This window comes from Coenobita brevimanus, chromosome 62, assembly GCF_032717465.1.
Source record: "Coenobita brevimanus isolate Jiangsu-jjx chromosome 62, ASM3271746v2, whole genome shotgun sequence".
In the NCBI taxonomy this organism is placed as follows: Eukaryota; Metazoa; Arthropoda; class Malacostraca; order Decapoda; family Coenobitidae; genus Coenobita; species Coenobita brevimanus.
This window is the reverse complement of record NC_137015.1, coordinates 4,127,259-4,139,536: the sequence shown is the minus strand read 5'-3', so window position 1 is coordinate 4,139,536 and position 12,278 is coordinate 4,127,259. Positions and strand designations below refer to the sequence as shown.

General features: G+C 39.0%; 1 protein-coding gene and 1 pseudogene across 1 annotated transcript in view; both read right to left on the bottom strand.

Moving 5' to 3' along the window:
• Positions 1–11,587, bottom strand: part of LOC145403978 (mitotic spindle assembly checkpoint protein MAD1-like) — a 28,252-nt gene extending 16,665 nt beyond the window's left edge. Inside the window, exons 1-5 of the mRNA XM_080275579.1 lie at positions 11,303–11,587; positions 4,566–4,738; positions 4,073–4,240; positions 3,208–3,273; positions 1,141–1,281 (exon numbers count right to left, since the gene is read on the bottom strand). Of these exons, the coding sequence (XP_080131705.1) occupies positions 1,141–1,281; positions 3,208–3,273; positions 4,073–4,240; positions 4,566–4,738; positions 11,303–11,522 (768 nt within the window). The 5' untranslated portion in view covers positions 11,523–11,587. The remainder of the gene's footprint in view (positions 1–1,140; positions 1,282–3,207; positions 3,274–4,072; positions 4,241–4,565; positions 4,739–11,302) is intronic.
• On the bottom strand, positions 7,773–7,892 carry LOC145404190 (5S ribosomal RNA; annotated as a pseudogene).
• Positions 11,588–12,278: the final 691 nt, after the last annotated feature.

Sequence of the window (12,278 nt, the reverse complement as noted above, 5' to 3'; positions counted from 1 at the left end):
CCATGGCTGCAATGAGCTAATTAGCCAGTTTCCTCCACTCTACAAAATCAGGTGTACAGAAGTCAAGGGAACATATCCATGACTTGCACTGTGGTGAAACAGCAGCAGCCAATCCCATAATACCACTTCAAAATTTGGGAGCCTGAAGCTAGACTACTGTAACCCAATACACATATGGGTAGATGACCAACCAACTGCCCTTGATCACTACACAACTGAACAACCTCCAATCACCTCATGGAGACTGAACCTATACAAGGCCATCACTCTCGAGCAGGGGTGGGGAACCTTTCTCCTATTAAGGGCCATTAGGATATTTTTAACATCATTTGTGGGCTATACAAAATTATCAGCTAATCAACTGTAGCCCAGTACACAATATATATACTGTATATATATATTCGTTCATGAGTTTATGCAATTGTATTTGTGAATTGCCTCGCGGGCCTGATCAAATTGTCTTGCGGGCCTTATACAGCCCAGAGGCCGGAAGTTCCCCACCCCTGCTCTAGGGCATTCTAACCACTAGACCATCTGCAAGTGTTGAGGACTGTCCGCATATCACTTAAGCTCTTGCTTCCACCTCTTTTATCTTGTGGCATGGGTTGGTTGAGCTGTATCTAGAGTCACTCTGCCAGCTGCAGAGGACTGGACTTTATGCAAAGATCTCATTCTGACTGAGGCATTCTAACCAAAGAACCACCAGGTATCTTCAAGGACTGCTGTTACATGGCTTGATCTACAGGGTGGCACAGAAGTAATAGGGCAACCTGCATATAAACCCTGGACAGATGAGGAACTGAAACTAATAATTGTTAATGCCTGCTCACAAATTACTGCGCCTTTATGTCGCAAAGTGTGTTACTCTGTGGAGCATAGACTAGAAATATGCATTAAGGTGGAAGGAAGGCATTTTGAACCACAGTTGTAATTACCTTCTGCCCCATTACTTCTGTGCCAACCTATATATCCACCTCCTTTCCTTGAGCTTGGTGTGAGTCTGGTCCAGTTGTAACTCAAGGAAGCCTACCAGCTGCTGGTAAACAAACTTTTGCAAGGATATCACTGTAACTAAGGCATTCTAACCACAAGATCAACAGAGGCCTTCAAAGGATGCCTGTATAACATCCCCTACTTTACCTTGAGCATGGCCTGGGTCTGTTCAAGTTGTATCTTAAGTGAATCTGCTAGCTGCTGTGTGGTGAGGGCATCACGCACCTTCTTCCTCGCTTCCTTCAACTCTTCTTCAACCTCCGCTGCGTGAGATTCTGCCAACACCACCTGTTGAGGTAGGAACTATTGTTATATGTGTGCTGTAAGTCAACAAACATTAGCCCACTGAATTCATGTGAGGTGCTCTTTGGATTATTTATGCTCCTACAAAACAATTTTATTCAACTAAGGAAAGGCCTCTTGTCCTTTCTTATGAAAAGATGGATAAAATCACAAGACTGTAGAAAGAATAAAATGAATCAGCTATCCCTGGGAATGGGTTAATATACAAGTGTGCAACCTTAGGATGGCCAAGTACTGTATTAAAAATCAAGAATGAATGCAAGAGAAGTGAACTGTTTACTACATGCCTTTAGCACAAACATATAACTTTAATTTTAGGTTTTACTGCCACCACATTATTTTGGGGGTCAATGAATTTGTTCCTAACTCCTCCAGTTCCAAAAATCCTTCCAACACATAATACAAGGGGCGTTCAAAAAGGTTTGGCAACAGGGTAATAAAAGCAAAATTAATAGAGATACACATTTATTAAAATTCACACTCCTTCAACATACTCTCCTCTAAGGTTTACACACTTCTGGAGTTGTGTCATCCACTTAATAAAGCACTCCGAATACTCCGAAACAGGCAAATTTTTCTGACAACTTAGGGAATAGCCAAAAATCACAGGGTGCCAGAGCAGGACGGCACCCTGTGACTTTTGGCTATTCCCTAAGTTGTCAGAAAAACTTGCTGGGATCCATTTTCGAAGGGAACAGGACCTTGCCAGGAGGATAAATTCAGAACTGAAGAGTATACCTGTTTCGGAGTATTCGGAGTGCTTTGTTAAGTGGATGACACGGCTCCAGAAGTGTGTAAACCTTAGAGGAGAGTACGTTGAAGGAGTGTGAACTTCAATATATGTGTATCTCTATTAATTTTGCTTTTACTACCCTGTTGCCAAAACTTTTTGAACGCCCCTTGTAATATTGTCTGGAGTGGAAAAAAAAAAATCAAGGGGTTAACCTTTTTAAAGCTGTTGGTGCACTTGGGTACTTTATTCATGCTAATACCAGACAATTTTGTTTTGATTAGAAAAATCCTAGGAGTCAAATGCTTAACCTCTTTCAATCCAATGGCATTTTCTTTTAAATTTTTTATATTTTCCTCTTATTCTATTTACCTTAAGATGCACTTTTCAGACTGGTGGAATTATATTAATATAATTCTTGTGCAGTGAGACCTTGCTTTAATGGACCTTTTTCTACCAGACCTCGGATATAACAGACCCCTTGACCCTACCAGACAAGGCTCGGTATACTGTAGATAGCACTGTTGGCAACCTACTGAACAAATATATTAAATACAAATCCCAGGCCCAGTATTTCCTCTTTTCATTATTACCTGTTAAAATGAGGGCCAACATTAGTTCTGTAGTGCTTATTGATATATATATCAAGGAACACAGACCAAATCCATACAATGCTGATTTTTACTGACATCTTATAACCTGCCCTATGTGGGGTACCCACCAGACCATTTTTCATAAACTGTATGTCCCTATCAGACGTCATATAAAAAACTATCAGACATTCCATCTGCCTTTTCCCCAGTTAGCCTGTTATAGCAAGGTCTCACTGTGATATGCAATACAGCAATCAGTACACAATATGATATGCAACAATGCAGGAACTGTTCCAGCAAATGTTTCTGCAAGTTAACATTTGTAGTCATGCAGAGATCTGTTTCCATAATACAAATTTGTGCAGACATCAGACAAAATAACATTAAAGACATATATAATACTGCATTTCCATTAATTTCATTTCTCATTAATGCAAACATTGCTGAATATACCGCCTCACAAATCTGATTATTTATTCATGGTCCATACTAAAACTGTTACAGAAATAATAAACCACAAAATATGTAGAGAAAAAATCTGAAACAGCATAAAAGGAACAAAGATGTAACTCTGTTTCCTTAACTGACCTTTGCATCCTTTTCTTCTGTTTCCTTCTCAAGAACCAAGACTCTTTCTTGCAGTTTCTCCACTTCCTGAAAACCACAGCTATTAGTTCAGGATATTATTCTGAAACAAGAGTGACTAATACGGTACAAAAAATACCAGGGGTGAATATGATAATGGGAATATAACAAGACTGACTGTACTTGCAAACAAACCAATAGAGGATGGGGAAGTGAAAGATCTAGTAGGAAATGAGTCTGGACAGGTCTGATACAAGAGATGAATCTGATCAATTATAGGATTCTGGGTAGGCTGAGTAAGGACATGTGAGGTACTGGAGTACAGTACAAAGAATACCTCACTGAAAAATGAAATGCACTGACAAATATTCAGCAGATGTAAATCAGCATAGTGCATCCATATTGACCAGAGTCAACAAAATGGGCACGTTGTAACAAAAGAATTTTAACTAATCCATCCATCCATCCATCATCCAATCCTATATTGATCCATGAGGAGCGTTGGTGCCCAGGACTAGGGAGTTGGTCCTGACATTTAAGATGAGAGTGACCAGCCTCACTCATCCCTGAGTGGCATTACGTGAGCAATAAACCCCAACCACCCCTTGGATATAAACCTGCACCAGCTTAATCCGATTGGAGCATACCCACTAAACCACCAGGAGCCAAAATTTGGTTATATGGTTACCACCCAGCATAGTAAATGGTTTCCTGGTGTACAGGAAATCATTTGGCTTGTCACTCAGTGCACAGTCACCCACAGGCAGAAGGGCAAGGAAAGAATGAAGGAAAGAAAGAAGTCATTTTAGTAAAAGCAACTACTGGTAAGATTACCTACTGCACTACTACAAACACCCATCCCACTAACCTGGTGCAGCTTATCACATTCAGCCATGTGATCTTGCTGCATCTTGACCATCTTGGCCTGAATGTCAAGCGTAGCAACACTGCTGCCTGCACTACTACGCTCCATGCCTTCCTCTACCTCTTTCATGCGACTCTGTGCCTTCCTTAACTTGTGTTGCAAATCATCAATCTGTGTAAAGGAGATTAAACAAGATCACTCCATGTAATGGAAGTAATGAAAAAAACAGGGAGAGGGAATGTATTTTCTAAGGACATGGAAAGCACTGTGAAGGAAGGAAAGACATTGACCAACAAAACAAAATGAGAATGATACTAAAAGGACATGGACAAGACATGAGTACTGTATAAGGTTACATCCAAGTAAAATACAGACCAAATTTATAGTACAATATCAACTATGTTAAGACATAGTCAGAGCAATTCACACCTTCCATTACAGCATGACCACTTACTATGGGATCCAGCTTCAACAAATATATGCAAAGTTCACCTACCATTTCTTTGTCTCTTCTCTGTTTGGCCTTAAGAACTTCCATTTCCTTGTCCCTTTCAAGCTGGTTTTCCTTGTGTCGCACCTCTAAATCATGAAGCAGCCCTTCCAGCCGTGCCACCTCTGCTCGTGAGCTCACTACCTCACTCTCCTTCTCTCGGAACTTCTTTGTCACATCTAGATAATGAGGAAGAGATATACTGTAATACTTCATAAACATGGGTTTTAAAAACAGCCAGCACTGAACACGAATCCCATCCATCCATCATCTAATCCTACGTTGCCCCATGAGGAACGAAGGAGCCCGAGGCTAGGAAAGTTGGTCCTGGCATTTAAGATGACGGTGACCAGCCTCACTCATCCCTGAGTGGCATTACGTGAGCAATAAACCCCAACCACCCCTTGAATACAAACCTTCACCATCTCAATCCGAGTGGAGCACCTTTATTACCCACTAAACCACCAGGAGCCAAAATTTGGTTATATGGTTACCACCCAGCGTAGTAAATGATTAAATGAACAACATAGTTTTATAAACTGGGTTACCTAAAGTCCTCAATACCAAACTCCATATCTCTTGACACTACATTATGTTGCCAGTTCCATATCCTGATGTACATTCTTATACACTATATACTGTAAACTGGGGTGAATTCGGACTCTGGGTGAATTCGGACGTAACTGCAATAAAAAGTTATTTAAAGTAATTACAGTAATAATTAATGATTAAGCATATTAGAAATCTGTCTGCACTCAATTGTTTATAATTCTTTACTGTACTTTTGTGTATAAAGATCTTTAATATATCACGTGACACATACCAAATATATACTAAAAAGCAAACGCATATAAAAACAATAAAATTTGTAACACTGGCAAAGATTCTTTGGCTGAAATGTTCATGAATAGATGCAGGAAAGTCTACGGTGCCCAGATGTACTCTCATGAGTAGGCCTAGTATGAGAGTGCGATGTATGTAATTGGTATTATCTTCTCAATTAATCTCTTAATTGGGCATTTAATGAAATTTTTAAAATTTTAATGTAAATTGGAGTCAATTCAGACAGGGGGAGTATGGAGAAAAAAAAAAAAAAAAATTTACAATGTACTATTGCCTACAATTTGCTAGATGTGGATATTGTGTGTAATTGGATTCATATGTGTCATTTACATGTATACTCTTGACCTGTTATGGTACTACCTGTTTAAGCAAGGACACTTAATGATTCGAACATAGAAGACAAGGACTGGTGGAGATCGTGGTCCTTATCGTAGTGAAAAAGCAAGCAAGAAAATGGTAAAGCCAAACAATCATGATAAATATCACCTTTAACTAATTTTCCATTAGTCTTCCAAAAGAAGAAATTATTAGTCAGAAATTATTGTTAAGTATATACAGACCTAAGGTTTGTAGCTAGATTTATATTATCTACATGCATTCTAATGTTTTATTTAAACCAAAGAAAAAATTAAATTGCTGTTCTGTTCATATCTCATTGTAGTCATTAACTTATTTTGTCAGGGAGTGACATTGTTCTTGTACTGGAAGAACATTTTTTTTTAAATCCCCAAAACATCCGAAATGGCCCCATATATAGCCGAGACTAAACTGGGAACCCAGAGTAGTCATCTGCAGTCATTTTCTATTTATATACGAATTAATACAGTGTGTCCGAATTCACCAAAGTCTGAGTACAAATTTGGACAATCATTACTATTTCTGCTATAATTATACAGTACACTCAACCCTCGGCTATCACTCCCAATTGGTCCCGCTATGGCTGAGCTATAACCGAAACCGTGATAGCCGAATTGAAGAAATTATTGTAATAATTCTAATTGGTGCCATGACCTCAATATTTACCCCTAAGATACCTTTTTTGTACCACATATTAATATATAGTAGTCTAAAAATGATCATGTTTTATGATGTGATCACGATTCTTATAAATACCCCTCACAGTTGATTCATTGATGTTATGTTTCTTCCCCACACTTCGCTTGGTCTCACCATTCTCTATAAGTTTCACATTTCCAGTTTATCTGCATAACATAGGTTCTTCCTCTTCTTTATTTCCCTGCCAGGAGCCGCAGCATTATGTTGGGTGATGGTAGGGGGACGGGGAGGGGGTACGCTGGCCATGGTCATATCATAAAAAAGGTTATTGTTCTCGCTATCACTGTTCACAGTCTGAGGGTGCGCACTTGAATGGTTTGGCGGGCAGGAGACTCGGTCAGGCGGCCAATCAGTGCTCGGCTGGCGCTGATATCACACGACCAATCACGGAGTGAAGCTTTTGTTGGCTGGGTGGAGCACTGGAGCCTGGCCTTTTTGAAATTTTCGAACATTTGCGGTGCGTGATAAAGGTATTTGGGTAGTTTTTTATATAGGCATGATAGCGAGATACGCTATAGTGGAACCCGTGATAGCCGAGGGTTGAGTTTATGAAACATTTTAAATTTTTTACGGCTATGATTCAATACCCTAGTGGACTAGCCCCACATACAATACTTAAGATCTTGGACTGAACTAAAAATTAGATTATATGGCACAAAAAAACGGAAAAAATCGCCCAAATTCACCCCAGTTTACGGTACTACACTTGCTGTCAATCTAGACTTAAATCCATTACAGTACAAGTATCTGTGTAAACAGTTTTACAAATATTACAGTACATGCTGAACCAATATTGTGTTTATAACTGTACCAGCATGTCTTAAGGTTAAGTAAAAAAAGAAAAAAAAAAGAAAAAAAAATACAGCTACCGGTAGCCTGTTCACAAACTTACATGTTTGTAAGGTAGCAGTTTAAATTTACATGGGTAGCCTTTTTCTTTTTACTTGATAGCTGCTTTCCAAGCTGCACAGAGTAATTTTTGTCCATATAAATAACCTTTGAACAGTATTACCTGGTAAGGTTTGATCCAAAGAAAGGCTTTCTCATACTGGACAAGTTAAAAAAAAATTCCTGAAAAGAAGAGGTAAGTTTTAGCAAAGCTTAATTTGGATTTTCAGTTTTCTGCTATTATTAGTGTACATTAGACCCATATATGTGGAGAAGGCATAGTACTATAATTAAACTAAAAAATTTTCATCCATTCATTCATTGCCAGACGCCATGTATCCCAGACAGGGTGGCCAATGGCTTAGAGTTAATTGTTTTACAGGGAGGGGCACTAATCCTCCACCAACCCCACTTGACATGTAGGGATGCCAACAGCATCTGGTGTTCCCAGGCGGTCACCCATCCAAGTACTAACCAGACCCAACGTTGCTTAACTACGCTGATCGGACGGGAAGCGGTGTACTCAACGAATTTTAAAATACAAATTTTTACATGAGGTTTTAAATTACTGCACTAATCCCTCCCACTTTCCCAGGCTATTACTGGTAATATTGCTGTGGAAGAAAATGCAAGATACTCTAATCAAACTTAGTGACTTTTAATAAAAATGAAGGTCAAAATCATTCCAATGACATCAAAGCACACTGGAAAAAAAAACATTACTTGAAAAAACAAATGCAATCAACATGTAAATATTTCTTTCCAAATTACTGAGTTGCAATATATGAAAAAAAAATAAAATTTCAGTTTTTGCCCATAATCAATATGTAGCAACTCAAACAACATTTAGAAAAAGGGTAGTTTTCTTAACCCATTAACTGATCTATACAGCCTTCGCTGTTCCAAGTGCGACTGCTCAATACAGCCCTGGCTGCGCGGATGCGGGTCAAATATAGCACCACGGTGACCAAGGCCGACGCATGCAAGCATGTTGAAGCCTTCAAAAATGAAAACGAAAATGAAAACTATACATTCCAATATGGTTTCAGACACTTCGATGTTCTTGAACAGCTTTAGCAAGGTAAATATTGAGCTAATATTTCATTTCTATATACTTTGGCATGTATTCTCTCAATTCCTAAGACAAAACTGGGTCTTTGGGAAAGTTCAGTTTTACCCCTATGTCTGAGCACCACAGACACCTCCAAAAAACAGCCATTAGCAAATAATGGGTTAAAACAGGAAGGACAATGATCAGTTTTACTTGACATGTAACCATCTTATTGAAGGAGCTGTCTATCCCCCCCATCCCCCCAAAAAATTCCCAGTACTGTATTACTGTACTTCATTTGAATTAAAGAACTTTCAGAGTCATCATATGCAAATAAAGAGATTCAATAATTTTGAAAACAGCACAGTACTTTCAAATTCAGCATATGCAATTATGAGATTCAACTATTTTGGGAAACATAGTACGTGTACTGTGCAGAATTACTGTCTACCTATCTATAGTCAGACGCCATAACCCCTAAGAGGTGGCCATCTGTCTTTGAGTTAGTGGTTTTATGGAAAGGGGCACTAGGCCTCCACCAACTCACCCTTTGAGAGTTTGGGACTATTAGGCCATAATATTTTTGGCCATGATCTTCTTAGGCCGTTAGAACTTTAGGTCGTTTGGAGTTTAGGCCGTAAGACACTTAGGCCCAAGGAACTTTTAGGCCATGAGATGCTTAGGCCGAAGGGTGATAAAATGATAAAAAACTATACCTACAGTACAGTTAAGCTAGATAAACTTACCTAACTAAACTAACCTAACTTAACCATGATGTAGTGACGAACAAAACTTCAGCAATGTCATCTTGATGAAGTTCGGCTATTTAGGCTGTATACAGTTTAGGCCATATGTTGTTTAGACCATTAGGCAATTCGGCCATTTGCTAGTTTGGACATTACAACCTAAATGACTTACGGCCGACATGACCAGGAACGCTGTTGACATGTAGGGAACTCGTTTCGGTTGGTTATAAGGTTACCACCCAGAACTGTAAATAGTCTCCTGGCTTACTGGAAACCATTAGGCTTGTCATTCAATGTAAAGCCCCCTCAAAAAGAAAGAACAGTAATAAAGAATGACAGGAAATTTGGGAGAAATAGGAAGAGAGGAGTGCGGACACAAACTGAATGATAAAGGTGAAGGAAGAAGTATGCAACACCACATCAAGTGAGTGGACGATGGTCGCCACCATCTAATACCGTATAGTACAATACTACCAATACCATCAACGTTACTAATTTCAACCAAACACAGACTGCGGTGGTTGGTTTCAACTAATTTGAGCACATCAAAGTGTTTGCACATGACTTTGAATTAGTTCTTAAGACAGTTAAGATCTAAGAATGCCCAGGTCTGGTCTACACTTGTAGGCTGAAATTATATTTTTTTCAATCTTTTACAATATATTTGGTATCACGCTGACCTAAATTTCTAAAGAAAGACATGATATTTTAAGGCCTTTATATCTAAGAATGATAGTCTGATTGCTAAAATCACAAAAATGTATTGAAAATACATTAAGCACTAGAAATCCTGTGGTTGTTTGAAAGTGAAAATTTACCAAAATCTCTTGGGGCACTAAAAGTTAAAGAAAATATTATTGGTTGCAATTCAAGAGGGGGGTGTGAGTTGGGAGCAGGGCAGTGAAATGGCGGGGGACAGGGCGACTTGGAGGCGATTTGTTTGTGGCCACCCCAAACGGGATTGAGGCGTCAGGCAATAGATAGATAGATAGAATTCAAGAAAAGAAATTTGTGGACAAAATCAATGGAACATAAAAAAATGAACTTTTACCAAAAATCTTACCTGATTATGGGCAAACACAGAAATACCATAAAAGCACCATACATGATGAAAGACGTAAGAATAGTGGAAAATGTCCTCTGAGGAGCCTCGAAGCTGTGAATGAAGTCTCAGTTACCCACAACAATTAAAAGCACTGGACATGCCTTCTATGGCTTACTGGCTTGTAAGAGGAGACGATTGTGGTATATAGAATAATGAGTGATATGTATGACACCAAAGTGAACTTCGCTCTACAAAGAAATAAAGGGCCAATCCAAGGAAACAACAAGAAACTGACACAAGAACGGAGTAGGACAAAACTGAGGCAGATGTCTTTTAGCTCAACAATTTTGGATGTGTGGAACAGCTTACCCAATGAAGTGACTGAGGCAAAAAATGCGATCTCTTTTGAAATGCTCCTTGACAGGTTTTGGAAAAATTAAGCCATTAAATATAATTCTGAGGGGACAATAACAACCAACCCTGGCCATCACATTAGTTTTGAACTCTGGAGATGATGGAGATTTGGACATACAGGACTAACAGGGCCTGCATCCAGTATCACTGTAAGGTAAGGTAGGGTATGGTCAAGTTATTGAAAGGGTTGTCAATACCACAACAAAACAAACCTGGGGAATAAAGAATAACATTTTCCTTCCACTCATTATTCATGGTGAATTCAAAATTTACACTTACCACCTATGGGAAAATTCTGAGTTTAACCACATACATTTATGCAAATTATACAGGCCAAATCTAACTGTGAAAGACATACTTTTTGTCCTCCTCTTTGTCAAAGTAATGGTCAAAGGATGCCAATGTTTTGGTAAAGAATGTCAAAGTTAGGGACAAAGGATGCCAAAGTTTACATCACAGGATGTCAAGGTTTAGCCCAAAAAAATGTTAATGCTACGGTAGGGTCAAAGAATATCAGTTTGGGTCAAAGAATGTCAGTTACCAGTAGAACTACAGGATGCCTAGGTCAGGGCCAAATAATGCTAAGGTTTGGGCCGATGGATGTCAAGGTTTGGATTGAAGTAGCCTATGAGGCGGTCACCTCTGGGTTAGGACTCGTCAAGCTTGGTTCGTGCTGCAGCTAAACATAATATCCACTCACCAAACCCAACAAGTGAGTCGAGGGGCCTTTTACGCGATGAGAACACCATACTGGCCCTATTAACATTCAAGAAGCTGTTGTCACTGTCCACATGGGAGAAATTGAGACGCTTCGCACTGCCGCCATGTAGCACTTCCCGCACTTTTGTCCCGCTGCTCACGAACTGATCAAAGTCTTTAAGCGCCCTCACGATCACGGTTGGCTCAGGAGAGGAGTCCATGGTCGTCAGCGAATGTAAAACACCGAGGTCGTCCAAATCCAACGCATTTGGGTCGTGCCTCGCGTTTGTTTACAGTCGAGGGCGTTACTTCTTCGAAAGGCCTGTTTCTAACTTCGTTTTTTTTAATATATATATAAAAGTATTTGATTCTTGATTATTGTGTATACTCTTAAACATTGAATGTGATTAAAAATCAGCAAACTTAAGTTCACTGCTGATCGTTCACAAATTGTAGGTTAAGTAAAAATATGCTTAAAAATCCACTGTACCTTCTGTCAGAAGAGCAGGGTTGGGACGAGACCTTGTAATTTGTTGAGGGAGTTTGAATCCGGAGAAAAGCTGCACACCACAATTAAATAGGTGAAATTAGCAGTACTGTGCTTGTATAACTACTTGTCATAGGTAAGTGGTCGTTTTATTTGGGTAATTATTAAACTTAAGCACCTCGTCTTGGTTATTACCTAAGCCAAACCTAGGAATGCCAAATCATGAAAGGCATTTTTTTCTACCATCCATTTTTTCAAGGTTAGGATTGAACTAATGTATATGGTTTTCACAGTCAGATTAGGTTTAGTTTGTGTAATATCCATAATTTACCTTAGTTTCACCCATAATTTTGTCATCAGTTTTCCACACATTTGATACAATAGATGATTAAGTTCTGAGTTTTTAGGGTTAGGTTACTTAGGTAGTGTTGTCATGAACTTCTTTTTATTTTTTCCGATATTCAGGCAGTATTGTCTTTGTGTTCAGTAT